The sequence below is a fragment of the Sminthopsis crassicaudata genome, chromosome 6, assembly GCF_048593235.1.
Source record: "Sminthopsis crassicaudata isolate SCR6 chromosome 6, ASM4859323v1, whole genome shotgun sequence".
Lineage (NCBI taxonomy): Eukaryota > Metazoa > Chordata > Mammalia > Dasyuromorphia > Dasyuridae > Sminthopsis > Sminthopsis crassicaudata.
The window spans coordinates 253,252,422-253,280,262 of NC_133622.1; the positions used below are offsets into that span (position 1 = coordinate 253,252,422).

General features: G+C 59.8%; 2 protein-coding genes across 2 annotated transcripts; one reads left to right on the top strand and one right to left on the bottom strand.

Annotated features, from left to right (window-relative positions):
* Positions 1 to 1,854: 1,854 nt before the first annotated feature.
* Positions 1,855 to 10,461, bottom strand: MRPL21 (mitochondrial ribosomal protein L21). Its single transcript, XM_074273709.1, has 7 exons — positions 10,126 to 10,461; positions 9,376 to 9,427; positions 8,563 to 8,648; positions 8,171 to 8,334; positions 4,616 to 4,668; positions 4,111 to 4,214; positions 1,855 to 2,501 (listed from the first exon to the last, which is right to left on the bottom strand). The coding sequence occupies exons 1-7, from the start codon at positions 10,253 to 10,255 to the stop codon at positions 2,437 to 2,439; spliced, it is 654 nt and encodes a 217-aa protein (XP_074129810.1). The 5' UTR covers positions 10,256 to 10,461; the 3' UTR covers positions 1,855 to 2,436.
* On the top strand, positions 10,339 to 22,968 carry IGHMBP2 (immunoglobulin mu DNA binding protein 2). Its single transcript, XM_074273708.1, has 15 exons — positions 10,339 to 10,461; positions 11,989 to 12,158; positions 12,402 to 12,594; positions 13,196 to 13,293; positions 13,433 to 13,596; positions 13,741 to 13,935; positions 14,945 to 15,092; positions 15,278 to 15,452; positions 15,950 to 16,132; positions 16,706 to 16,824; positions 18,194 to 18,288; positions 18,491 to 18,614; positions 19,574 to 20,482; positions 21,143 to 21,315; positions 22,425 to 22,968. The coding sequence occupies exons 1-15, from the start codon at positions 10,382 to 10,384 to the stop codon at positions 22,620 to 22,622; spliced, it is 3,024 nt and encodes a 1,007-aa protein (XP_074129809.1). The 5' UTR covers positions 10,339 to 10,381; the 3' UTR covers positions 22,623 to 22,968.
* The last annotated feature ends 4,873 nt before the right edge of the window (positions 22,969 to 27,841 follow it).

The window sequence follows — 27,841 nt, forward strand, 5'->3', positions numbered from 1 at the left end:
CTCTTCCTGATCTCTGCCATCCATTTGTTGTTATAGCTTTTATTCACTTCTGCATTTGTTTTTTGGGGGTGTTTGAAAAGTAAATGATCTCAAGTTGCTTCTCTTTTTAAAAGTACTTCAAGTGACTCATTATTACTGAATGACGATTGTTCTTCATTTATAGTTAAGTTCAGATTCGCCCTGGAGGCCACAGCATCCTGAGCTCCAGTGTTCTCAGGAACATATTATTCCATTCCCTCTTACATTGTCTGGTGGAATGCAGATTTTCTTGTATTGCTAGAATTTTCTTTCCTTTGTATTTGGAAATTTTTCTTTAGATCATTTGTAGGACTTAATTCTGAATTGAATTGGTAAATTGAACCACAATACATCTTGGAGTTTGCAGCATTGGGCTGTTTTTCTGGAGGTGGCCTGTGAATTCTTTCTACAAATATTTAATTTCCTGTTTCCAAGTTTGGGGCATTATGGAGTTTTGTCCTGTCATATTCTTCTAGGAGTTTGATGATGCTCAGGTTCTTTACCCACCCTGACCTTGAGCTTAGTATGTTTCATTTACACGGTGAGCATTTTCTTTTGCTTCTCTTCTAGATCATCCCTCATGTCCACGGATTTGCATTCCAACACACGGATCTCTGGTGACACTCGACATGGCAGATTCCAGTTTTCGTTTTTCTATTGCACCCATTATTTCTGTTGTGTAGATTATAAATTCTGCTGTCATCATTCTCATTTCTCTTTGAACCACTCAGGAATGGTGTATTGTGGTTACGTGTTTTCCTCACATTTCACAGGTCCTATCAGCAAGGTTGGAAGACTTCCACTTGTTTTGCACTTTGTCCACAGATGCCAAACTCATGGTTGTTTTCCCCAGTTTTTTGTCTACTTCTATTAAGTCTTAAGTTTCCTTCTTCCTGAGATCTTTGGTAGTATCTTCTCTTGTACCACTCCTCCCCAATTCATTTTCTGACTCCTTCCTCTCTGATGGTGGTTTCCTTTTGGGTTGAATTTCAAAGCACTTCAGCTACCTCATACAAGGGCAATTCATGGTGCCCCAATCTAGGGTTCCCCCCAAGTGACAGCTTGGTCTTGGCTGGGAGCCGTACTCTTTCCCTTAGCTTGTTGGAGTGCTGCACATCCCTCAGTTCTTAGGTTTCTGCCCATCTCTCAAAGTTCAGAGCAGAACTGATGCCCTTGGGATTGTGGAGATGGGGTAGACCAGGTGACAGAGTGGCTATTGTGAATTTGTTATGTCTTTGGGTCTGCTAGTGAATCCTGACAGTGTGGGAGGTGAGAAATGGATGCTGAGTGATGGTTCAGTGAACATCAGATCATTTTTATTTTACACTTTCTTTTGGATTCTGGGTTGTCTGAGACCACAGAGACAACTGAAACTGTTTTATCTTTGGTGCATAATTTCTTTTCTGACCACAGATACCCTTTAACCTAATATTATTAGGTCTGTATCCCAAGAAATTAAAAAAAAAAAAAAAAAAAAAAAGGACCTATATGTACTAAAAATATTTATATAAGCTCTTTCTTTGAGGCAAAGAATTGGAAATTAAGGGGTTGTTCATCAAGTGGGGAATGAATGAATAAATTGTGGTATGTGATTATGACAGAAAATTATTGAGCTTTAAAAAATAACGAGCAGGATGCTCCCAGAAAAATCTGGAAAGATTTCGGTGAGTTGACATAAGGAGAAATGTCCTATATACAAAGTAACAGCAATATTGTAAAACAATCAGCTGTGAATAACTATTCTCAGCAACATGACGATTTAAGACAATGCTGAAGGACTTATGATGAAAAACATTATCCATACCCAGAAAAAGAACTGATGGGAGTCTGAATGTAGATTGAAGCATACTTTTTCAAACTTTATTTTTCTTGAGGGTTTTTTTTTGGGGGGGGGAAGGAAAGGGTGTGTTTTCTTTCACAATGACTATTATGGAAACATTTAACATGATTACAAGTGTATAATTTGTATTGAATTGCTTGCATTCTCAATAAGGGGAGGTGGAAAGAGGGAGGGAGAGAATCTGGAACTCAAAAGTTTTGAAAATGAATGTTAACAATTATTTTCACATGTAAGTGATGATAAATATTTTTAAAAGTTCAGGATAAAAAACAAAAGCTTTTTGGGGGGAGAATTTTGGAGTTGTAGATATCAGAGGATATGTCTAGTCCTCCATCTTGTTGCTCACTGTTCAGGTTAGTCCCTGGACAGTTCAGGGATCCCTACTCCTAACTGAGCTGGACCATTTCTTGGTTATGTTAAATTACTTTTCTATGAACACTTTCATTACATAAAATCAATTATAAAGCGATGAACAAATAACTTAATATTAAAAAGCAATCAAATGAATCCTTCTTTAAAAAAAACACAAAAACAACCCAAAGTTTATTTTCATACTTAGGCAAATATCGGCCAAACAATCAGGACAAACTTGGAGCAATCTCTACAGTGTTTATCCGTAGGATGGTCTGTGGTCTGATAAAAACTGAAAAAGATAGAAAACAGAACTTCAGAAAAAAATGCCAGCCACAAAACTGGCCTGAAATTATTAATTTTTTTTTTTTTTTTTTTTGGCTGAGGCATTGGGGTTAAATGCCCAGAATCACAGACAGGAAGTGTAAAGTGTCTGAGGTCACATTTGAACTCAGGTCCTCCTGACTTCAGGGCTGGTGCTCTATCCACTGCACCACCCAGCTGCTCCCTGGCCTGAAATCCAAGCCCAAGGAAACAAGTGATACCTCTGAAGGGTGTGACATAAGGGTGGGTAGAGTTTATCAGGAAACATGGCTAGGGCCCTGCGTTAGGTAATGTGCTTGAGGATGCTACAGGAAGGCCTGGAATAAAGAAAGATTGCTTTAATACAAACCAGTCATGGATCGGGTGTTTCCTTGACCTCTTTTCATTAAGAATCATCTTTTCTGAGTGGTCCTAAAACTACCCTCCTTTTTCTTGACCCCTTGCCTCAGTTTCTCTGGAGATGGCACCACATAGCCATTGGGCAGGTCAATCTTTTGCCAGATGTTTCTGACACTACCTGATCACGGTTACCTCCTATTTTCTGGGGTAGAGGTGAGCTGAAGCACTGAAGACTCAGAAAACAAGGCATGTGTGGCTGAAGGCCGGTAAGATCCCCCGCCCTGGCTGGCGTTCCCAGGCCTGCTCTCACAGATGCACCACAAGGTGCCCCATTGGGACCAGGGCTTGGCAGAGTGAATGACCTGGCTGGGTCAGACTACCAAGGGCACACCAGCTCAGGGATGCTCTTCTCTTACTTCTTGCTCTGCTGTGAAAGGGACCTAAAGCCTTTATTCCACCTCCTGGAGGGAAGAGGGGCCACCCCCTGAACCTGGAGGCCTGGGACACAGGTCTGGGCACATGCTGTGGTGACTTGGCCAACTTATAGTCCCTTCTAAGCTCTCACTGCCAAGGTTCAAACTGTCAGGAACTGCTTTCTCAACTCAGGGCTGCCATGTTGGAGAACGGAAGGGTCCTCTGTACTCCCCACTACACCAGGGACGGCATCCAAGCCCTGGGGCTTCTATAAGGTCTACAGTGGGGCTCTGACATAGCCCCTAGTGCAGCTGGTTCTGCCCTCTGGGGCCAAAAGAAGCAGCCTCTCCTTTTCCCTGTGAAAGTCTTTCAAGCACTTGAAGCTACACAAAAGCTGCTGAGCAGCTCCCTCAGGTGGCCATGCTCTTATCGGATAACTATGTGACATGAAATCCAGGCCCTCCCCCCACTCCAGATGTTTCTCCCCATGGAACCCTAGGAGTGTGCATCCCTAATTTTCACCCAGTGACAAGGTCTCACCTTTCTTTGCAGTTTAGGAAGCAGGCTATCAGTGATTAATCTTTGTCCCCCTAGAATCTAGCATGCACGTAGTGCATGTTCAGTAATCACAAAGTAACAAAGGTGACCTAAAATCTGATTCCTCCAGGGCCTGCCCTTGAGTTTCCCCCCAATCTTTTGGGGATCCCTAAAGGCTCAGCCCCTGAGCCCTGGGTGGGGGTGGAGAAGCCAGGGCAGAGCCCACACTCAGAACTCAAGTGCAGCCGGGCCGAGTTCACCGACAAGTTCCATTTTTTCCAACTTACTTTTCTTTTTTTTGTAATTTTTCCTTTTCTTAAACTTCATGTGAATCCTTGGCCATGACTCGGTCTTTTCAATAACTGTGGCTTCTACGCGGACGAGATCCAGTCTGTAAAGCAAGCGAGTTCTATTTATCTCTGAAGATTCTTTCTTAAATTGAGTAACAGCAATATTGGTGATGAAAGCTACGTTCACACGCAGGACGACCCCATCGGATTCCCCATGGGGGCTGGCCTGATTCCCTCTGACAGATGGCCTGGTCAGGACTGCGCTTAGGGGCCGGGCAGTGCGCTTACACAGACAAATACAAGAGCTGGAACCCAGGCTGCTCCCGACTTGGCTCTGAGCCTGTTTTCTCACCTGTAACATGGGCCGGAGGGCCCTTCCAGGCTACAGAGGAAATGCTGAACCCAGACTAGCAACAGGTAAGGACAGACGGGCAAACCTGTCCCTCTGCCTCCTAAGCTAACAACATCCGCCTGCACGGTTATTAAATAAAAAGCAGATTACCCGAGGAGCGGCTTTCCAATTAAGGTGAAGTCTTCGGCACCAACCAGCAAGACCTGGAAAAGTCCGAGAGAACACCCTCAGTGCGCAGCTCCCCAACAGAGGTGCCCCAACAGCAACGTTTCATGTGCAGGCAGCGGCATGAGGCCCGACAAGCATCCTCACCCATTCTGGGCTCAGTGATATGGCTGACCTTTGCACTTTCTAGGTGACGCACAGAAGCCGGAGCCATGGTCTCCTCTGGGAGCTAGAAACGCCCCAAGAGAAGCCGTACCAGAGATCCCCCAATGGGGGAGCCAGAGCTTCTGGGTCAACTCAAGCCTTCGTCAAAGGACTGGAGGACTTCTAAAAGGAGCATCTTTCCCTTTCAACAACCAAGTCAGAAGGCCTTCAATGCAAAGGGGGAGAAGTAGAGGACAGAGTGTGTCTGACAAGAGGAAGGACCTCCCCAAACCTGAAAATTCACAGAAGCCCCCCGGGATGGCGCACATACCCTTTGGAAAGCATGGCAAAACGCGGAGTGTGGCGAGCACCAAGGAATGCTGACAAAGGGGAGAAGTGGGCACGGATGCTCACATACGCAGGAGCACTGGTCACGAGGGCACAGGGTTTCATCAAATTTGCAAGCACTTATTAGGCACCTACTATATGCCAAATACTGCTAGGCCCAGGGATTACAAAGAAAGGCAAAAATAGCCTCTGTGCTCAAAGAGCTCCCAGTTCAAAAGGGGAGTCCACGTGCAAACAGCTAGAGAAAACCAAGCTTGAGCCAGAAGCCATAGGAGACGCTATCAGAGGGAAGGCGCTGGCTTTGTCAGAGAGAGGGCTTCTTGCAGACGGAAGCCCAGAATCTGAGGCTTTTCCAGAAGGTCTGTTATCCACTCAAGTCACCAATCCCCAGTACCACCACCAATGCAAGAGTGTGCCTGTCTCCCTGAGCCTTTCCAACGACTGCCATCATTCTCTTTTTAGCACTTTTGTGAATCTGACAGATGATCTGGAGCATTTTCAAAAACATGGCTGTCAACTGCTTGGGTTTCTTTCTGAGAATTGCTTCTTTGCATCCTTGGCCCATTCTTCTTACAGGAGAACAGCCATCATTCTCATGTGTTTGAATCAACATCTTGGAAGTGAGACTTTTATCAGAGATTTATGCAGATTCCCCAGCAGAACCCCTCCCTATGCGGAGTTGCTTTCTTTCTTCCTGCATCGCTGCAGTGATTCTTGGCCGAGCGTCTGCGATCCCTCAGGACTCTGGCCCATTTATCCTTCCCAGAAAGACCTGGTAAATGCAGCCTGTCTAGCTCCAGGTTTCAACATGCACCTGTTTAGACACCTCCCAGATCTCTTTGGGCAACTGGACAATGAGCTGGGTGAAAAGGAGAAGGGGCTGGACTGGCTTCAGGAAACTTTTTGCCACGTTGCTAATTCTCGTGCAAGCCAAGGCTCAGCTTAGGAAGCACCAGTATTTACAAGGTTCCCATCATCACACAGCTTCGACTTACACGTGAGCTATCGTCCAAACACTGAAGATGAATAACACACAGAAGGAGTGCAACCCATGCCCAAGGAGACCCTCTGAAGAACAAGTGAAACGTACGCCATCGGAGCTGTATGCCAGGTGGAAGAGATGGTCGTGTGGTCAAAGCGCCGCCCTGGTACCTTGCAGGATGGGGGGGATGGAAGGAAGGCCTCTAGGGTGTTAGGGGTCTCCCCTGGACAAACACTGAAGGGTCGTGGATCCACGTCACAGCTGGGCCCTTCTGAATTGACGGGGCCACCAATCAAGGGGAGAGTCTGTAGTTTTAGTAATGAAGAAATCAGTATTCAGTGGAACTGCAGGGGGGCTCATGGCAGGGGTCACGGGGGAGTGGCCGAGGTCAGACATGCCAATTTCAAATGATCGAAAAGGGGAGGAGGATGCTCTGGCCTAAAACTCTCTAAGGAGAATCCTCCTGGGAAGGAAAAGCAACTTCTCCGAGAGAACTAGAAAGTGAGGAGGACCAGTACAGCTCCTAGCATTGTCGGCCCAGAGCAGAGGGCCCTCAGGTTGCCTGTGAAGGGCTTGAGGAGTCTGGGTTGACCCCAGAGGCGCAGGGCGAGGAGCCTCAAGGTGGGCAGACCCCGGGGAGCTCCTGCAATGGGCCGGGGCAGAGGCAAGGGGGGCCTGCACCCAGAGCTGGCGCAGGGAGGGGTTTGAGTGTGAGATGTGGAGCCCACGAGGCCGGGAAGACAGCAAGCTGTGAGTCTGGGAGACTGGGAGGGGGATGAGGAGGCGCTTGATAAAAACAGAAAATTCAGATGAGGGGAAATCTAGGGGGGGCAGAAGGGGAACTTCCCACTTGGGCAAATGAGGGCGCTGTCTACAAAAGGACTGCGCTTTTACTAGGGAAACTAGGTTCTAAAAAGCTTCTGCGAAGACGGAGGAGCAGGCCGGCAGCCCAACGAGCCGAAGCTGGGAACGAAGGAAGCCCGGGACGAGCCCAGGGCTCGGTCACCCCAGGACGGTGAGCCGGGGAAAGCAGCTGAGCCGCCTGCAGGGGACGAGTCCGGCCCGGGCGGTCTCCGCAGAATTCCAATTTCCCTTCTCTTTTTTCTGCCAAGGAAAATGACCTTTGGGTCACAAAGGAGAGAACAAAAATGACTGACGGGGGCTGAGATAAGCAGGCCAGGAGGAGCGCCCCCACGGTCTCTGATTCACGTCCCCAGGCCCAGAGGGACTTCGGCTGTGGGTCCTGAAAGTGGCAGATCGATCTCTGAAAGAAGCAAAGGTCGTGGCAGGCCCCTGCTCGGGCCTGAGGGGCCCCGACGGCGGAGGAGCCACCCAGAGAGCGGGCAGTCGTGCCGGAGGGGGCCGCGCATCTGGGTTGGGGGGAGTTTCCCACACGGTCTCTCCTGCTCAGGGTCAGAAGCCTGCGGGGAGGGAGTGGGCAGCCTCCAAACGCAGGCCTTCCAGGCCCAAGGAGGTCTCTAGTGAGACAGCCCAGGGGTCTGCGGGCGGCTTGTGGAGGGAACCTTGTTACCAAGGGGGTATCTGGCTGAGCTGCATGGACAGTCTGGACAAGAACAGACCCTGCTGGGCCACAAACTGGCCTGAACCCAAATAGATGCAAACGGACGAGGCTCATCTGGAGGCTTCTGTTCGGTTCTGGGCGCCCATTTCAAATGGGCCGTTACGAGAGGGCTCCCGTGCCCAGGGCAGGGTAACCGGATGGGGAGAGGCCACGGGAGGACGACGTGAAAAGCCTGGGAGAGAACCCTCGAGGGGGCACCGTGGTGACTGAACCCCGATATCCGGAGGGTATTTGTCTGGGAGAAGCCCCAGGGACTAAGCCTGGGGCAACGTTTGGATGGGACCCTGCAGCGACGGAGACGCAGGGAAGAAAGTTCTCCCCCAGTCCTGCGGGGCCCGGATGCGGCACCGCCCAAAGCCCAACGGCGGAGAGCTCCGTCCCCGAGGGCCTTGGTGCCGGCGTCTGGGTCGGACAGGCCTCGGCCTCCGTGCCCCCTCCTGCTGCCCCCCCCCCCCCGGCTCTGACCGAGCCTCCCGAATCTCACCTTCTCCAGTCGGATCCTCTCCCCGCATTCGGCCGCCAGCGTGTTCTCGATCAGAATCAGGTCCCCGTCGGTCACCTTCCACTGCCGGCTGGCGAAGTGGACCACGGCGAAGAGCCGGCCGTACTGCCCGGCGGCGATCAGGCCGTTCACCCGCCGGACGACCTCTGAAAACGAACCAACGAGGGCGCGGGCCCGGTGACGGCCCCAGAGGCGGAGGCCGGGGCGGCCCGGGAGGAGCAGAGTTTAAGTGGACTCCCCGCCCCCGCCCAAGGAGGCCTGGCTTCTTCCTGTGCCCAGGGGGCGCTCCTCCCCACCCGCAGATCCCGGTCCTGTGTGAGGGAAGCGGGCGCCAGCCCCAGGGGAGGGGGGGGGCGTCCCAGGCCGAGGCTTACCTTGGTGCTGCCGGGCCTCTTCCTGGGGGTCAGGCAGCGTGATTTTGGGCCACGGGGGGGAAGTCAGTGACGTTTCAGGGAGGATCCTGAGGGAGACATTTGCTGGGTGAGGCGGAGGTCGGTTCTGGCCTTTCCAGCACGTGCAAAGGCTGACGGTGAGGTCAGGGCCGGCCGTCTGGGGGGGGGGGGGGGCCTGAGCCCCTCCTCACTGACTCCCCCTGGCTGGCCTCTGCACTGGGAGGGGGGCCTGAGCCCCTCCTCACTGACTCCTCGATGTGGCCCCCACTCTCCGCTGTCCTGTAAACCTCCAGTTAAGCTCCTCCTCCTACAGGGAGGCTGTCAGGTTGGGCGGGACTTTAAAAAACCCGGCCCCGAGAGAGCTGGTGCTGGGAGAAGCCCGAGCCGCCCCGCCGTGCACGTGGTGACCCTTGGACAAAGGGGGCTGTCTCAGGGCGCCCCCCCCCCCCCCCCCGTAGCTGCCCCAGGCTCCGCTCCCCCCTCACTCGGAGCTCGCTGGTCAGATGGTTCTTTTACCCGCCCTGCCCTCTCTCCACCCCGCTGCCCTCAGCCGCTGCCGCCTTAGCCCGGCCAGGACATCTGGGACCGCGCCTGACCCCGTTATCTTCTCCTCCCCCGCGGACTGAACCTGGGGCTCGCAGGGGGAACGAGGCCGGCACCACGCCCCTCCCCCAAAGGGAGGCCTCCGAACCTGCGGGCACAGGAGGGCGCCCCCCACAGCCGGGAGGCGGGGCCTGCGCCCGGCTCTGACTAACGGCCCCAAAGACCCGGCCGGGCCCCTCCCTCTCACGTTACCTTTCCGGAGCGCTCTGGGAGCAGGGGCGCTGAAGAGCCGGCCAGAGGGGGGCTGCGGGCAAAGGCAAAAGACGGGGTTACCAGAGACCCCATCGGCTCGTTCGCGCCCCCACTCCCTCCCTGCAGTCCACACCCCGAGGCTCCCCTCCCCCCTCCTATCAAGGGGGGAGCACTCCTACAATGGAACCCCAAACTGGGAGGAGGTGCCCCAGGACCCGGCCCCCAACAGGAGGCGCCCCTCCTCCACAGTCTGCAAGATGAGGGAGTCCTCCTACGGCAGCCCCTCCCCCACGCCAGAAATCTAGACAGCCGCCAGCGGGCACCGCGCAGGGCAGCAAAGGACCCGAGTTCGAATCCTGACTCTCGCTTACACGGGGGTCTCTGGGCCCTCCTTTCCCCTCAGCTCCAAGTATAGACCCGGGGGCTGGCGCTCCGTCCGGCCCTGAGGAAGCGCAGCGCCCTGCACGGAGTGGGGAGGGGGCCTCCGCATCAGACTGCAAGGCCCGGCATGCAGTAGGCGCAGCATTAAAGCAATCTCTCAAGATTCCTGAGAGGGGGCGGGGCCTCCCCAGGCGCCCGAGGGCAGGGGCTCCGGGAGCCTGCCCGCAAGCCCGGCCAAAGGAAGGCGCAGGAGGGGTCGCCTGAGGTCAAGAGGTCAGAGATCTCGGCCCGGACGCGGGCGCCCTAGAACAAGTGAAGGGAAAGCTGAGGTAGTCAAGAATTGAGGGAGGAGCTTGAGCTTTTTCTCACCCGCTCCAGGGGTTGCCCCCAGCCCCGTCGCTGCCCCGGGGATCGGGGGGAGGCGGAGGCCGCCGCCGGCGGGAAGGAGCCGGCGCCACACGGGGGCCCCGAGGGCGGCCCGAACCGCTGCGGCCGCCATGCCGGTCCCGCTTCCGCTTCCGCCGGCTGCCCTGGAAACGGAAATGCGTAAGGAGCGAGGGAGGAACTTCCGGCCAGGAACTTCCTGTAGGGCGGGACTTCCGGCGCTGAGGCCAGAGCCGGCGTCATGGAGTCTGTGGAGAGTTTTGTGAGCCGCCAGCTGGAGCTGCTGGAGCAGGAGCGCGAGGCGGAGGTGCAGGAGAAGAGGTAGCGGCCCCGGGGGCCCTCTGCGGGGGGTTATGTAGAGGAGGAGACCGAGGCTCCGGGAGCACCCGGGCCCCCATTCAGCCCCGTCCCACCCCCGGCCGGGCCGCCCCTCCCCGCAGGAACGGGGGAAACTTCCGGGCTGGAAGGGGCCGCTCCCCGCCTGAACCACCGAGGACGTGGGGGGAGGGGAGGGCTGTCCGTGACAGAGGGGGAAACTGAGGCAGGCGGTGAGGTGACTGGGCCAGGCGCTCTCCTCGGGCAGGGCTGAGGCGCCCCCTGGTGGCGAGCTCTTGCCAGACGCCTAATGAGGGCTCTCCAAGGAGCCTCAGGCGCCTCATTCTGTGCTGGGGATAAAAGGGACCCGCCCCCTCAGGGGATAGTTCTGGAGGAGGAGCTTTACCCAGGCGCCTCTCCCTGCCCTGTGCGCTGCTGCTGCTGGCCGCCAGTGTAGACAGCGGGGGCCACTGGTGAGTGACAGCCGGCGTAGACAGCGAGGGCCACTGGTGAGTGACAGCCGGTGTAGACAGCAAGGGCCACTGGTGAGTGACAGCCGGTGTAGACAGCGGGGGCCACTGGTGAGTGACAACCGGCGTAGACAGCGGGGGCCACTGCTGAGTGACAGCCGGTGTAGACAGCAAGGGCCACTGGTGAGTGACAGCCGGTGTAGACAGCAAGGGTCACTGGTGAGTGACAGCCGGCGTAGACAGCGGGGGCCACTGGTGCGTGACAACCGGCGTAGACAGCGGGGGCCACTGGTGAGTGACAGCCGGTGTAGACAGCGGGGGCCACTGGTGCGTGACAACCGGCGTAGACAGCGGGGGCCACTGGTGAGTGACAGCCGGTGTAGACAGCGGGGGCCACTGGTGAGTGACAACCGGCGTAGACAGCAAGGGTCACTGGTGAGTGACAGCCGGTGTAGACAGCAAGGGTCACTGGTGAGTGACAACCGGCGTAGACAGCGGGGGCCACTGGTGAGTGACAGCCGGCGTAGACAGCGGGGGCCACTGCTGAGTGACAGCCGGTGTAGACAGCGAGGGCCACTGCTGAGTGACAGCCGGTGTAGACAGCGAGGGCCACTGCTGAGTGACAGCCGGTGTAGACAGCGGGGGCCACTGGTGAGTGACAGCCGGTGTAGACAGCGGGGGCCACTGCTAAGTGACAGCCAGTGTAGACAGCGAGGGCCAGCGGCCTGGTGAGTGACAGCCAGTGTAGACAGGCCAGTGGGCAGCCCGTGGTGTAGACAGGCCGGGACCCTTCGTCCTTGCTTTGCCTTGGCCCCTGACCTCGGTCGGCTTGCTCAGTGAGGGCAGAGGTCGCGGCCCCAGGGTCGCAGTGCTAGGAGGGGTCGCGAGCTCGCTCCCTCGAAGCTGAACGGTGGAGCGGATGGTCGAGCAGCCCCAGACCTGGCCGTGCGCCGGCCCGGGCTCCGTGTTGGGGACGTGAGACCCCCGGCTGCTGGTGGGTGGGGGTCCTGTGGGGGGGCTTATCCCCATCCAGCCCCCCCAGTTAGCCCCCCCTCCGTCCCAGGGCCTGGCAGGAGGGCGTGTCCCCCAAGGAGCTGCAGCGCCGTGGCGTGTGCCTGCTGAAGCTGCAGGTGGCGAGCCAGCGCACGGGCCTCTATGGACGCCTGCTCGTCGTCTTGGAGCCCCGGACGTGGGACCCCGCGGGGGTCCTGCCCTCCAACAGCTTCGGGCCCGGTAGGTGCCGGGGGCTCGGGCGGTGCCCCCCAGAGTGAGCGGCGTGGACGGGGGACTGGCCCCTGCTCCCCGCCCCGCACGCCCCCACTCAGGGCCTCCTCCCCTTGGGCTCACGCAGGCCCCGGCCTGGGAGTCACTTGCCCCGGCCTTGGATGCCAGGCTTCCGGCAGGTCTGGCTCCGCCCCCAGCCCCTTTGGCTCCGCCCCTTCCCCACCTCCCATCTGACAGAGCCACTGCTCGCAGGTGACATCGTGGGGCTGTACGAGAGCGCTCCGGAGTCCCCCGCGCTCGCCTCGGGCGTCCTGACGCGCATCACGGCGCGCGCTGTGACCGTGGCCCTGGACGAAGCCCAGGAGGGGCCGCCGGCCTTGGACCCGGGCGGTCTTTACCGGCTGCTCCGGCTGGCCAACGACGTCACCTACAAGAGACTCAAAAAGTAAGGCCGCGAGCGCCCCCGAGAGGTGGGTTGGAGTCCGGCCGTGTCCCCCTCCCCCCAGGAGCTGTTCCAGGTCGGGGTAACTGGGAGGGGGAGCCGGGCTCCGGCTTCAGATTCTGCCTCGACCTTCCCCCAGACGCCAGCGTGAGGCGCCTGCTGTGCGACCCCAGCCCGTGGCCCGGGAGGTCCCCGAGACCCTCGTGGAGACTCTGGAAGGAGATGGGGCTTCTCGGGAGGGCGGCGTGCAAAGGGGTGGGGGCGTAGCCTATTGCAGAGGCTGGGGGTCCTGGGGGGAGGGGCGGCCCTGAGAGGCCCAGAGCCGCCGGGCGCAGTGGAGACGGGCACGAGGGGGTGCTGGGGAGCCACGGGAGGCGTTGGAGAGGAGCGGTGACGCCGCGGGGTCCCTGCTCCCCTCCCTCCCGCGGCACCTTTTGCCAAGTTTGGTGTGGAAGGGGTCGGAGGGAGGCTCTGGCCAGTGTGGGTTCTGTGCGGCTCCTTCTGGTGCCAGGGAAAGGGTGCGGGAGGAGGGGGCGGAGGTGAGGGGGCGGGGCCTCCCGCCAGGCCGGCCTGCGCCACCTTCCTCATTCCGCTCTGTTGGCAGAGCTCTCCTGGCCCTGAACCAGCTCCGCTCGGGCCCCGCCGCGCCCCTCGTCGACGTCCTCCTCTGCGCTTCCGAGCCGAGCAGCCCCGCCCCCCCACGTAAGGACGCCCGGGACCCCTCCCCAAGGAGACCCGCGGGCGGGCTGCAGGGCCCCTGGCCGTTGTGGGGGCGGGGAGCGGGAGCAGGGCCGTGGACGAGGGGGGCTGACGGGACCGAAGCCCCACCGCTCTTCCCTAGAAACGCTGATGTTCTGCAACAGCTCCCTGGACGCGTCGCAGAAAGAGGCCGTGGCCTTCGCCCTGGCCCAGAAAGAGCTCGCCATCATCCACGGCCCCCCCGGCACCGGGAAGACCACGACCGTGCTGGAGGTGGTGCTGCAGGCTGTGCGGCGGGGCCTGAAGGTGAGCCGCGGGGCGGGGGGGAGCGTGAGCCTCGTGTTCCCCCAGAGTCAGCCCTGCGTGGCCCGGCCCTAGTCTCCCCGGGGGAGGGGCTCCTGTCTCCGCCCCCCTGGGCGGGGCCGCGCCTGCTCACGCCTGTCGCTTCAGGTCCTGTGCTGCGCGCCTTCCAACGTCGCCGTGGACAACCTGGTGGAGCGGCTGGCCGCACAGAAGCAGAAGGTCCTCCGCCTCGGGCACCCCGCGCGCCTCCTGGACGCCATCCAGCAGCACTGCCTCGACGCCGTCTTGGCCCGCAGCGACCAGGCCCAGATCGTGGCCGATATCCGCAAGGACATTGACCGGGTCCGTGGGGGGTCCCAGAGAGGAGAAGGGCGGGCTGGGCGTCTGAGGACTTCTGAGTGTAACGTGCTGATGCCGGGGGCTCCCCGGCTGGCAGAGGTTTCCTTCTGGAGCCTCAGGAGAAGGGTCGGGGGAGACGAGGGGCCTTCTCTGATGCTCTGCGCCTCACGGTGCCCTGGGAGGTGGGCAAAGTGAGGGGGCATCTAAGCCTCTGAGGCAGAATCAGAAGCCAGTGACCTCCACAGGCCGACACCGGGCCCCTCGCAGGCTTCTGGTGGGCACTGATGTTTTCTGAGGGAAGCCGGAGGTTCCCTCCCCCCGTTCCCGTCACCACAGGGGCACTGGCCCAGGCCGGATCACCCCAGCTCTCTCCGGAGGGCTCTGGCCCCCCGCCAGCGGTCCGGCAGAATCGCCAGTGTCTGGGAAGGCCCAGGATAAAGGGGTTCCGGAGGGAAGCCGGCCCGTGGGCCAGACTGGCGGGATTCCCTGCGGAGGGCAGCGCCCTCGGTCTCACGATGGGCTCACGAGCTCTTGACGGGTCACGTGGCAGGGAATTGTGGGGGCCGGCGCCCGAGCCTGGGTGGCCTGATGGGGGACCAGGGCAAACGCCCGGGGACTAGAGATGGAGGTCAGAGGGAACCTCAAGGTCTCAGGCCGAGGCCGCTTGTCCCGTGGGGCTCTCACAGCCAGACCGGACTCGATTCCCAGCTCTCAGGGTGCAGGGGATCCGAGAGCTGCTCGTTGGCCGAGGCTCCCGGGTCATCATGAGCCTAAAAGGACCCTTCGCCTCTGCCGCAATTCCTGCACTCATGGCGGGGGCTGGGCACCGGGGGCTTCCTCCTGACACCGTCAAAGACACGTGGGCCCCTCATCCTGTCTCTGCACGATGGAGAAAGAGGCCGCGAGCCCTCGGGGAGCCGTGGCTGGGTGGCGATCTGTCCCTGCGGAGGGGCGGCTCTGCGAGTTCGAGACCGCTGGGAGTGAAGCTGAGATCTGCGTGTTCCTTTAACAGGTGAAGGGCACGAAGACCCTGGACAAGAGGGACAAGGGCTGTGGCCGCAGCGAGCTGAAGCTGCTGAGGAAGGAGCTGAGGGAGAGGGAGGAAGCCGCCATGCTCGGCAGCCTCTCCTGGGCCGACGTCATCCTGGCCACGAACACGGGTGAGAGGCGCCTCGGCCTGGGGGGCGGGAGGAAGGCAGTTATGGGGTGGGGGCAGCCCCTCCACAGAGGCCCAGACGGACCTTCCAGGTCCTCCACCCAGATTAAGGCGCCTGCTGCGCTCTGGGCCGTGCCGGGCTCCAAGGACTCCAGAGCGTCCTCGGGCTGAGGGACCCCTTTGAACCAGGCGCCTCCCCTGACGGCCCCCTGAAGCTGCTCCCCGACGACTACTTTGACGTGGTGGTGATCGACGAGTGCGCCCAGGCCCTGGAGGCCAGCTGTTGGATCCCCCTGCTGAAGGCCAAGAAGTGCATCCTGGCCGGAGACCACCAGCAGCTGCCGCCCACCATCGTGTCCCACCAGTAAGACCGGAGGAGCCTGGGGTGGGCGATCTTTGGGTGCTTGTGAGAGTCGGGGAGCCTGGGGGTGGGGTGGGAAGGGGCTTTGTCAGGGCCATTAACAGGGGAGGCTTATCTTAGAACTGGCCCTCTGGGCACGTCCAGGAAGCCGGGGCTCCTCGAGGAGATCATGAGAAGTGAGGGCAGCTAGAGGGAGCACGTTCTGGGGTGTCCTGGGCGTCCCCTTGTCCACGCCCCGTTCTCCCTCACGTGGCCAGAGCGCTTTGTTCACGTCTCTTTAAGGCACTGATCGTGTCCCCCTGAGAGCGTAAGTTTTATGATGAGGGGCCTCCTTCTTGCCCAGGTTTTGTGTTTCCCCTCCCTGGCCCATCACAGCCCGTTTTGCACACAGTAGGTGCTTTAGTGATTGGATAGCTCGTTGGAATCACGAGGCCGGGGGTTTGTGTGGGAAGGTCCCTTGCGTGCCGCGCCGAGCTCACGCGGCTCCCTCTCTGACGCAGGGCCGCCAGCGGGGGTCTGGCCCTCAGCTTAATGGAGCGCCTGATCGGGAAGCACGGGGACAAGGTGGTGAGGATGCTGACGGTCCAGTACCGCATGCACCAGGCCATCATGCAGTGGGCCTCGGACGAACTGTACCACGGACAGCTCACTGCCCACCCCTCTGTGGCCGGCCATCTTCTGAAGTGAGTGGGTCTGGGGGCAGGGGCCGGGGCTGGACGGCTGTCCCCTCAGGGGCATGGGGCGGTGGTGGGGCCGGAGGGCTGTCCCCTCGGGGCCCGGGCCAGGGAGCATTTCAGAGAGCTTTTAGATGGCCCGAAGCACTTCAGGCCTGACAGCGCCAGGTCAGCGAGCTTTGTTCGGTACTCTGGTTCTGAGGGGATGTTTTAGGTATAATTTTCCTCAAAACAGCCCCTTGAGAAAGATCTCACGTGCCTGTACAGGTGGGGAAACTGAGGCTGCCTAGGGTGTGTGGTGGAGACTGGGCCTCTCCTCTCCTTCAGCCTTTGTGCCCATCGTGGGCGGGTCAGGACAAAGGGGCCCACACGGGCTGTGGTGGCAAGGCCCCCGAGCTCAGTCTGAAGCAGACGAAAACGTAATTAGAAAATGGTTTTAAAAACGAGGGAAGGAGCAGCCGAGCAGTCGGGGCCTGTTCTGAAGCTGAGGACCCGCCGCCGCGGGGACCCTGACGAACGGCGTTGGGCGCCCTGGTTGTGGCTCTGCCGGGCACTAACCCTAATTAACTTGCTGCCGTGCAGGGATCTGCCGGGGGTCGCGCCCACCGAGGAGACGAGCATCCCCCTGCTGCTCATCGACACTGCCGGCTGCGGCCTGTTTGAGCTTGAGGATGAGGACGAACAGTCCAGGGGGAACCCAGGTCTGGGCCTCCCTGAGGCAGTTTGTGAAAATGCCCTTTAAAGATTGGTCTTTGTGTCCTGTGCCCTCCCAGGATCTGCGCTCCCTCCGCCTCCCACAAACCCCCTTAAAGCAAAGGGGAAAAAATGAACAAACTCAGGAGAGCCGGCCAGCGCCCTGGAAGGTCTGGCGGTGCTCCCCGTGTTCTGCCCCTGCAGCCCCCCACCTCCCAGAGCACAGGCTGTGCCTCCTAAGGCCTTGCCTGCTTATCGCCATTTGGGGCCCTTGTAGAGGCCAGAGGCCTTTGGGGCTTAGGAGCGCCCCTCTCGGTCAGCGCTTATGCTCAAGCTTTTGAATTAAGGTTTTTCCTCCTGAGATCTTTGGTCATTCCAGTCTCCCCCCGCCCCCACACCTTCTTGGGGTCCTGGTATTCATGGCTGGAGAGCGTGGGTCCTGGCTGGGCCTCGGAGCACGGGGATCAGGGATCCCAACCCCGGGGCTGGACCTCGGAGCACGGGGATCAGGGATCCCAACCCCGGGGCTGGGCCTCGGAGCACGGGGATCAGGGATCCCAACCCCGGGGCTGGGCCTCGGAGCACGGGGATCAGGGATCCCAACCCCGGGGCTGGGCTTGCCCTTTCTTTTCCCGTTCTTGTCACATTTCTACTTAAAGTTTTGCACTCCCGGTCTGTCCCTCCCTCCTCCCTGAGACGGTCAGCGCTTAGATATAGATCGTACAGGAGCCGTTACCTAAGAAAAAGGACAGAAAGGACCTGACTTAGCGGGACCTGCCTGGTTTGGCCATTGGTTCTCTCTCGGAGGCGGCACCGCGCGGTGCAGCAGGAGCCCTCTGGGGTTGTCTGGTCGCCGAGTCCTTCACAGCCTGGGTTCTTTCCTTTGCACTTAGTGGGGCAGGCACAGGGTCTCCGGGCCTTTCTCCCGGGCCGCGGCCCTAGTCTGTGGCAGAGCTGGGACCGGAGCCTGGGTTCTAGTGGCCTTGTCCTCCCGCCCACTGGCCACTGAGCGTGTCTGACGAGGGGAGTCCCCCGTGCTTAGTGAGGCGATCTCGGCCACACTTGCCTCCATGGGCCCCTGTGTAAGAAAAGGAAAACCTTTGGCGAAAGCTCTGGTCGAGAATCTTTTTAAAATTCCAAGCTAAACAGTGCCATGTTGGATTTAAACCCAGAATGCATATGGCTGGAGAAAGGGCGCTGAGAGTGAGAGCTGGCAGACAGGCGGCCCTGGGGCGGTCCTCGTCTCCATGACCACGGACAGGAGAGGGCGCCAGGAGGGGGGAGGCGTGGTCCGCCTCCTTTTGGGGGGACGTTTTCATGAGACAGCCGGGGTCTTGCTGTCATGTCCCAGGCGACGCTCCCTGTGTTTGTCACCAGGTGAGGTCCGCCTTGTTAGTTTGCACGTCCAGGCTTTGGTGGACGCTGGTGTCCGAGTAGGTGACATGGCTGTCATCACCCCCTACAACCTGCAGGTGAGATGTGTGCCGGGGCCTCCTGGGCGAGTGGGCCGGGAGGGGAGGGGGGAGATGCTTGGCATGGTGTGGGTCCGTGGCATGGTGAGACCCTGGAGGTCTCGGCTGGAGCCCGGCTCTCCTATGGGAATCCCGCCGAGAGCGCCGGGGCCCAGCCATGGCCACGAGCTGCTGGCACCCACTGGGCCCCTCCCGCGCTCAGGTGGACCTGCTCAGGCAGCAGCTTTCTCCGACGCATCCGGAGCTTGAGATCAAGTCGGTCGATGGCTTCCAGGGAAGAGAGAAGGAGGCGGTCATCTTGTCCTTTGTGCGATCCAACCGGAAAGGTAGGAGGGCCAGGTGTGCCAGTGCTCCCTGGTGGGAGGCTGGACTGGAGAACCAGAACCACTGGGACCGACCCAGGACAGGAGAAGGAGGAAAACTGAGCTTGGAACTGTCTCGTGCCGGCCCAGGAGGCCCTGCAGCCGTCCTCTGGGCACAAGTGTGAGGAGGGGCCGCGGAGGAGAGTTGAGTAGCTCCCCAGCCCCCGCCCCAGGCCCGAGTCCCAGAGGATGTTTCTGGGCTGGTGACAGTCCTTGCAGAGGCTGCGTTAGTGTTGGGCTGGAGGCCTCTCCTCACAGGCTTTGTCCCCCTCCCCTACAAGCTGCCTTGGGCTAGCCCAGATAGTGTCTCACTGCATGGACCCCATTCTGGGCTGCCGGGGACCCCCGGAGCGAGGGCCTGCCGGCCCTTTCCCAGCTCCAGCCTTGAGCGCTGAGCCCCAGAAGCTCCTCTTGGGAATGGGAGCGCCCCCAGGTGGTTCAGTGCCAGGGATGTCGAACCAGACGTTGTGATTGGATGAGTTAGGAAGTCCTCCCCCTACCTGCCTCAGGGATGGGGGGAGAGCAGGAGTTTGTTCCCTCAACTCGGTTCTAGTCAAAGTGACTGGTCCTGAATGCCCGAGCAAGCCTCGGGGACCCCCAGAGCGGGGCCACCATCCCTTGTGGACGCACCGTCCTGCTGTGGACGAGCCCTCACTTGGCACAGATTGGGGGGGGGTGACCCTTCCCCTTCCCCCTCCTTCTGGTCAGGATGACGGCCGCAGGTGCTGAGGAGGGGCCTGGTCCCTGCTAGAGAATTGTGGGCCCCTTGGGCCGAACCCGAGTGACAGGTCCAGGGCTTGGGGATGCCCAAGGGAGGAGATCGTGGCCTTGCCCCCAGGGGGCAGGAGGGGTCACCAGAGCCAGCCCTTGACTCCAGAGAGCCAGTGCCAGCTGCCGCTCACCCCCCGCTGTGATTCTTTCAGGTGAGGTCGGTTTTCTGGCGGAGGACCGGAGGATCAACGTGGCGGTCACTCGTGCCCGGCGCCACGTGGCTGTCGTCTGTGACTCTCGAACAATCGGCAGCGACGCCTTCCTGAAGAGGCTGGTGGATTATTTCACCCTGAGAGGCGAGGTCCGCACGGCCTTCGAGTACCTCGACGATATCGTCCCTGACAACTACTGCCACGAAGGCCCCCAGAGTGGCCAGGCGGGCAGGAGGCCTGGAGACCCTGCCCGGCCCGGCCCCCGACCTCGCCCAGAAGGCCGGAAGGCCAAGGGGGCCCACAAGTCTGGCAGAAGCGGGACCCCGGGCCAGGCGCCAGAGGGCCCCAGAGTCAATGGTGAGGGTCAGCCTGGGGCCCCTGAGGCTGCCGTGGACTCCTTCAGAACCAGGATCGTGAACTTTCTGGAGAGCAGCGAGACCCTGCTCAAGTTTCCCACGTCCCTGAATTCCCACGACAGGATGCTGGTCCACCAGCTGGCTGAGGAGCATGGGCTAAAGCATGAGAGCGTCGGCGAAGGGAAGAGGAGGTACATCTCTGTGCGCAAAAAGGCGGTCCCTGCTGCTGCCGTCCCTGCCCCGACTCCCACCGCTGCTCCCTCCGCTGCCCCCCCCGCCCCGACTCCCGCTGCTGCCCCCGCCGCCACAGTGCCACCTCCAGCTGGCACGGACAGTGAGGGGCGGGCGCTTCAGCCTGGGTGCCTGAGCCTTGCCCCAGGAGAGCAGGGCCCTCCTGGCAGCCCCAGGGACAGTCGGAGTCAGAAGGCCCCACACAGACAAAGAGAAGAGCCGGGGCCAGCTGGGCCTGGTCAGAGGGCCAGAGAACGCCAAGAACCTGCCGGCTCCGGGGCGCCAAAGGTGTCGGGAAGGAAGAAGGGAAAGGGGAGGAAAGGTGAGACCCGAGAGTCCCCGCAGGAGATGGGGAGCTCAACCTCTGCCCCAGATGCGCTTCGCTGGTGCCGGCCAGGATTGACCTTGGCAGCTTCCTCACGAGAGGGGTGGGGGGAACGGGAGGCGGCGTCCTTTACCCCCAGCTCACCTTGAGCAGCTCCCTGGAGCTTCCTGCCTCGGCGGGCACCTCTGCCCAGGCCCCTCCTGCTCTAGTCAAAGTAACTGGTCCTGAATGCCCAAGCAAGCCTCGGGGACTCCCAGAGCTCAAGGCCACCATCCCTTGTGCCTGCGGGGGGCCACGGGAGGCCTTGTCCTCGTGAGGACTCAGTCCTCCGGTGCAGATTGCGGCCCCTCTGTGGCATTGCCAACAGACAGCTGTGACGTTTGTGTGGCTGAGGTTGATGCCATGGAGGCCATCCTGGAGCCTGCGGGGCTGGGTCCCTCCCCAAAGCCTGGGGCCTGATGGCGCCCGCCAGAAGCGGCCCTCTGTGCCCACAGGAGGGCTGCAGAGCGGCATTGGCAGGACGGGCCTTTGGCACCCACACAGCTGAGAACCTCCCAGCTGTCATTTCTGGACTCGTCACCCCACGGACGTGAAACCCACGAGGGAGCGTGTCGTGTTGGGCCCTTTTCCCACCTGACTGTCTGGTGTTTTCCACAGGCCCCACGGGAGGAGACGGCGCAGCAGAGGAAGACTTTGACGCCCTGATCTCCGCCGCCATCAAAGCCGACAGCACCTGTGGGTTCTCTGGGTGCAGAGCCAGCGTGGTGACCCTGGGCCAGCTGTGCCCGCACTGCGCCCACCGCTTCTGCCTCCGCCACCACATCCCCGAGGTAGGGGGCGCCTCCGCCTGGGGAGCTGCCACTTCCTGGGGGAAGTTTGCATCTATTTGTTAGACACTCGGGATCCAGCTGGTGTCTGGGGAGGGGGCGGTGTCAGATGTGGGGGATCTGCTCTGCTTGGGCACTGTGCTTGGTCCTCAAACGGACCCCCCCGGGCAGAGATGGAGGTGCCCCCCATTCCCCAGCCGACTTCTCGACCTAGCTTTTAAACTTCTGTGGGTACCCCGAAGTTCTGTGATAGGAAACGTCCCTCTGTCTGAAGCACAGGGAGGAGTGAGGGGCTAAGTCTTGTGTTCCTGGCAAGGGATCTAATGAAGGAAGCAGTTTGTGTCCGAAGCTCCCGAGGTGGAGGAGGAGGGAGGCAGGGTCACAGCGGGGAAGGCCCAGCGGGGAAGGCGCTGTTGGCAACCTCGCGGAGGCCCGTTTCAGACTTGCCAAGGGCCGGAGGGTCATAGGGTCACTTGGCAATGCCAGGGTCAAGATTCAGGACGAGCTGAGGAATTGTGGCCTGAGCCAGGGCAGAGATGGGGGGGTGTGGGGCTGCTCATGGGGGGGGCCGGCTTTGGTGGGCGAGGGGTTAGGACCAGGTGGGTTTGCCTTGGTGGGGCACAGGCAGGAGGACAGCGGGGGTCCAGAGAGAGGGCCAGAGAGGAGCTCCCACAAAGAGTGAGGAGGCCTCGGGGGCCTGGCAAGGGCAAAGGAGAAGTTTGGGAAGTGTTGCCGAGGGGAATGGGAGAGAGGCCCAAGGAAACGGGAGTTTTGATGCTCGGTGCGAGGACTTGGGCAAGATGGGAGAGGAGCCGGCAGGGAGACTTCTTCCGAGGGCATTCGGCCGTTCTGGGGCCTGAGCAGGCGGGTGGCGGCGGTGATGGGAGAGCGGCTGGCAGGAGGGCAGCGGAGGGAAAGCAGTGTGGGCTCTTGGGAGGTGGAAGGGGGTGCATGGCCTCGGCCTTGACCCATAGCTGTGTCTGCAGAGCCCCTTCCTCTGCACTGGGCACTTCCAGGCTTCTTTGGGCCTGGCGGCGGGCACGGTCAGGTTCTGGGTGGGCAGGGCCGGATGGCAAAGTCCCACAGCCTGGATGAGGGCCGTGTCTCCCCAGGTGCACGGGTGTGGTGAGAAGGCCCGAGCGCAGGCGCGCCAGAGGATCAGCAGAGAAGGGGTTCTGTATGCGGGCAGTGGGACGAAGGCCAAGGGGCCGGACCCCGTGAAGAGGGTGCATCTCCAGAGGAGGCTGGACCAGAAGCTCGTGGAGCTGAGTAGCCAGAGGAAAAGCAAAAAGAAGGAAAAGGACAAGTGAGACACGGCGCCCCTTGGGCCGCCTCCCCACCCCCAGCACCCCCGCTTTGGAGATAAGGACCTGGGAGCCCAGCCTGGGCTTCTGGGCAGAGGGTGCTGGCCCTGAGACTCGGGGGGGGAGGGGTGACAGGGCGCAGCCAGACTTGGGGGGGGGGTGTATGCACATGTGTGTGTGTGCGTGTGTGAGAGTGTGTGTGTTTGCATGTTTGTGCCTGTGCGCCACAGCAGCCAGGCAGCCTTTGGCACCTTCGGGTTTCTGGGCATCATCCTCACTGCTTGGTGGGAGCTGGAGGAGGAGAAAATGCCTCAAGGGAAAGGAATGAAATAAATAAAATCTCTGTACAGCACTTCACGGATTTGGCTTGGGGGGAGGGGCATCTGTGGAGGATCCAGGAGCCCCCATTTCTATTCCTGCCAATGCTTTGGGTTCTAGAACCTTCCCTTGGGTTGCTAGCGAGCTGCCGGCACCAGGAGGGCCCGGGGTCCAGCTCCATCTCGGGCCCATCCTGACGGGGGAAGCCTGTGCTGGCACTGAACTCTGGCTGAGCGGCTCTGGGCTCATCTGGGAGGTCCCCCTCCTTTCAGGAACATGGTGGGCGCTGGAGCCGGCTTCTTCCCTCTCCCGACGCCCCTCCCAAAGAACACGCCAGGGCCGGCAACATTTCGCTGCCACTTAGCCTGCACCTTTTAAACAGGCTTTTGAACAGTTAATAAAATAGTATTAATAACGTAATCGAGTGCCACGTATGCCCCTCCCACCCTGGTCTCTGGAGGACTCGTCTTCTGGGGGTCACTGATTAGCTCCAACCTAGAAGGAGCCTGGGCCGTCTGTGGCTCCCACGGGCCGAGGCCGGACCAGTGTCACAATCTGCAACCGGGACTAGCGCCGCTGCTCGGGGACGGCACGGGAAGGGGCCACGGCGGAGCTCATTAACCCTTGCCCTGTTTCCTTTTCCCCCCAAGTATAGAACCAGTATTGCCTTTTTTGTTATTATCCTAAATAATTTAAGAAAACAAATTCTTAATGGGTTAAGGTCACTCCCATTTCCCATCAGCTCCCCTCTCTCCCTCCCAATCACAAGTTTCCCAGAGATGGAGAGTCCCAGGCCCTCACCCCCCCCCCCCCGCTGTGTGGAGGAGCCGGCCACGCGCCTACACCCACTTGTATGTCCGGGAGGCCTAGCGCGGGCCTGGTCATGCTGTGGCACCCGCCTTCGTGCTGGTGCCCTTTCCCTTTCTCTGTGGCCTTGGCTCGGCTGCGCCTCAGGTGGCTCACGCTCTCTGTACCGTCCACCACATGTAGACACCTCCGTGGCTTCCAGCCCTTGGCGGCCAGGGACATTTCGGTTTGCGGGAAGGGCCTCATGGGGAAGGGGGTCCAGGGGATAGACAGTCACCAGGTTGATGTGTTTCCCTCTCGTCCAGAATGTCTGGGCCGGGCCGCTCCGCCAGCCGCCCCTCTCTGTGCCCGTCTACTCCGTCCCCCCGACATCAGCCGCCTGCTTCAGGCTTTGTCAGAGGGGGTGCCGAGCCCGTGTTTGGATGGCCCCTTTTCCATCCTTGTAGCGATTCTTAATTGTCTGAAATTCCTATGAGGACAGTTTGTTCCTAGCCCTTCTCCCCTCATCTCTCGGCCCTTGTTACTTTGGCGTGTTGTGGCTGCCGGACTTGGGTCAGGCTAAAAATCACACTGGAAGTTTTGGCTGCGAGTCCGGTGGAGCTTGGGGTCCGCTGGAACCGCCACATCTTTTTTATCCGTATTGCTGACCTGTCCCCGTGAAGATGATTTTTTCAAGGTTGTGTCTATTGTTCATCATGCCCAAATGCAGCTTCTCAAGCTCATTCTGAAGCTGCGCCATTCAGCGTGTTACTTATCCTTTCAGGATGATTCGAGAGGTCCAGAAGGTGCCGATCAGCATTTGTAGAGGGAGTTTGCGCGGGGGAGTGAGCCAGTCTTGTCCTTTTCCATGCCGGTGGTCATGTGATCTCCAGTCAAGCTGTTTTTGCTGAACCATTTGAGAGTCAGTGTGAAGTTCTCTCTCCCAAGGTCCCCGGGTTTGGAAGGATCCGTTCTGGTTCCTTGCAGGGCCTGACAAGCCAGGGTTGGGCAGGATGTACCCAAGAGAGGGGGCGGCCTCCGGCCCGCCTTCCTCCTTGTCAGTCACCACGCTTCGTGTAGGCCCTTTGGGAAGGACTGGACATGGTGTCCGCGGCAGCCTCTTCCAGGGAGGGGGGCCTGCGTGCAGCCTGGGCCCCCTCCTCATTGACTTTCTGGGCTGGGCCTGGCCATTTCCCAACTCTCCTTGGCTCCAGCCCAGAGGCCCACTGCTGACTGCTCTTCCTCCCTCAGCCGGCTCCCACAGGTGAGCCTCCCACTTCCTCGGAGTAATTAGTGTCCCCGATGTCAGAGGAGTCGGCACACGCTCTCAGAGTCGTTCTCTAAAGTGTATCTGAGTGGAGCCGAGAGCTCCCCCCCGGCTGAGCCTTAGCGTGTCTCAGGGAGTCGTGATGTCCTTTTACTGGCCTAAGCTTCCTCTGACCGCCTGCCTGCCCGCCTGCCGGCCGGCCCCACCAAGGACGGTCTGCTTCGAGATGTTCGTCAGGAGGACGTGTGTGTGTGTGCACTTGCAGGCTGTAACGTGTAATATATGTGTAAAACCCAGCAGGGAGGCCAGCAAAGACCCATGATCATCGGGGTTGGATGCCCCAGTGCCCTTCTGATGCCATTATTAGGGTGGTAACCTACAGGAAACGAAACCATTAGAGAAGTTTTCAGCCCGCTCTTCTGTCCAAGTAACTGTGTATTCAGTTCATCCACTTGGCCTTTCTGTGTGGATGGTCAGACTCACCCCTCGGAGTGATTACCGATCTTGCCCAGGAGTCTGCAGGCTTCTGGGTCACATCTTTACCCGCGGCGAGAGCCCCCTGAGGACGCCGCACCCTTCTTGCTTCCTTTGCGGCCTCCTCGTGAGACCAGGTCACTCCAAAGAAGTGGTGATGTCCAAAGTTCCCCCTCCTTTCCAGCACCCAGCCCCGGGCTCTGTCCACGACGCCCATTTCAGAAAGCTTCATTAATCATCTGATAAACAGGCCTGGGCGGGTGGGAGCTGGCCCCTGGCCTGGCCCCCGGGGGTCAGGGGGGGTCAGTGTCGGCAGACTGGAGCTTAATGACCACTTGCCATGATGAGCAGAGTGAGGGCCAGGGCGCTCCCGGGAGAGGGAGAGGGCGGCCAGCTGCGGGCCTCGGGGACCCCTCTCCTGGAAGCTTGGCGAGGCTGTGAGCGAGGCCACAAAGCGGGCATGGAGGCCGGGGATGGCCCATTTAGAGGCAGAGCAGGAAACAGGCCGGGCTTGGTTAAGGAGCTGCCCAAGGTGTGGAGGCAGGATTTGCACCCAGCTCCTCTGCTGTCCCGAAAGCCTCCAAGTGGGGGCTGCTCCATACGGAGCCCTTGGAGCAGAGTACACCCCCCTCCCCCCAGGGCCTGACTGCTCTCAGCTGTAGAAGTTCATGTTTGGAGCTTGGACCTTGTAGAAGCTGAATGTGAGCCCAGGGTGAGGGAAGGAGGGAGGGACACGGGGAGAGAGAGGAGGAGAGAGGGAGGGAGGGAGGGAGGAGGGAGGAGGGAGTGCGCAGCCCGGGGCAGCCAAGGCTTTGGGGCACCACGAACTTTGCCCTTGGGCTGCTGCCCCCCCTCCCTTGGCGGAGGGCGGGAAAAGCAGCTCAAGGTCCTGGCCGCCCCCTCCCCCCTAGGTTTCTTGCAGCCGGAGTCCCGGGCTGGGAGGCTGGGGGCTGGCCGCCGCTGCTTGGGAGGCCGGGAGCAGGCGGCCTTATTTGGCCTGGAAACTGGAGATAAAGCAGGGGAGGGGGCCCAAGTGGGGGGAGGGGGCAGACCACGCTTTGGGTCTCCAGAACCTCTGGGATTGTTGGCATCCCGGTTCTCCCCGGTTTCCTTGGCTGCCAGGTGCCCTCTCCTGGGGTGGCGGTTCTGAGGAGGGGACCCCAGGGTCCCCCAATCCTGCAGAAGGGCGCCCCGCTTCCCTCCCGAGCTCATGTCTTTAGTTTAGGGCTTGGGAGCTCTGTAGGGCGCCACCAGGGTCCGCGGGGCCTTTTTGGGCTGTGGTGGCCGGGGCATCATCACCCCGAGGGTGGGGGCGGGTTCCCTTCCTCCCGTGGCCGGGTGGGGCCGGCTCCTCCCGCTGGCGGCCCTCTGTGGATGATCCCGGCGCCCTCCTCGGCTGACTCACCTTCCCCAGAATTGCCCCAGAATTCCAGGGCGGAGTCTTGTCCTCGGGCCAGGCAGTTCCTTCCTCCGGAGAGAGAGAGCTGCTGGGAGGATGAGGAGGAGGAATCATCTGGAAGTCACCTCACATCTGGCCCGGACTTTGTGGACCATGTTACAGAGACACTGAGCCGAGTCTGAGCTTATTCAGCCCAGAGATGGTGGGCTAGGGCGCAGGCAGCTTCCCGCTGCTTTAGGGAGCCGGCTGTGCTTTGGCTACTGCTATAACTTCAAAGGTTTTCTCCCCAATTATTTTTCATAATTAATTAAAATAAATGATCTATTAACCTCCGTATAGAACAACCAAATTTTCCTTCCAAATAGCAAGGGGGGTAGAAGGCAGCCCTTGCCGTCATCAGCTGTGTGGCCCTGGCAATGTGCTCTCACCTCCATAAACCTCAGTTTCTGTGTCTGGGAAGTGGGCGTAACAATTGCTCCTACCTCTGCCCAGGGTCGTCCGGAGGCTCAAATAAGATGGAGACCTTAAGGTGCTGGGGGAATGTATTAAGTTATCATTAAGCTGTTTTGTTGTTCTTCTTCTAACTCTTTGTGACCCGAGGGGCCATAGCACACCAGAGATAAGGAGGGGGTTGCCATTTCCTTCTCCAGCTTATTTTACAGATGAGGAAACTGAGGCAGACAGGATGAAGTGCCTTGTCCAGGGTCACATGGCTAGGAAGTGTCTGATCCCGGATTTAAAGTCGTCCTCCTGATCCCAGGCCTGGTCCACTATCCACTGAACCACCCAGCCGCCTCCATGAAGCCATTTGCCTCCTAATTCATGCATTTCTTTGGATATTTGGATTTCCGAACTTGCCCAGGGTTTCTTAAAGTGGAGCCTGAGCATCTCCTCCAAAATCACTTGAAGACTGGGGCGGGGCGGAGGGGTGGCCAGCTCGGGCAGGGCTTCTGTTGGCAAGGGCTTTGTTTTGTTTTTCCA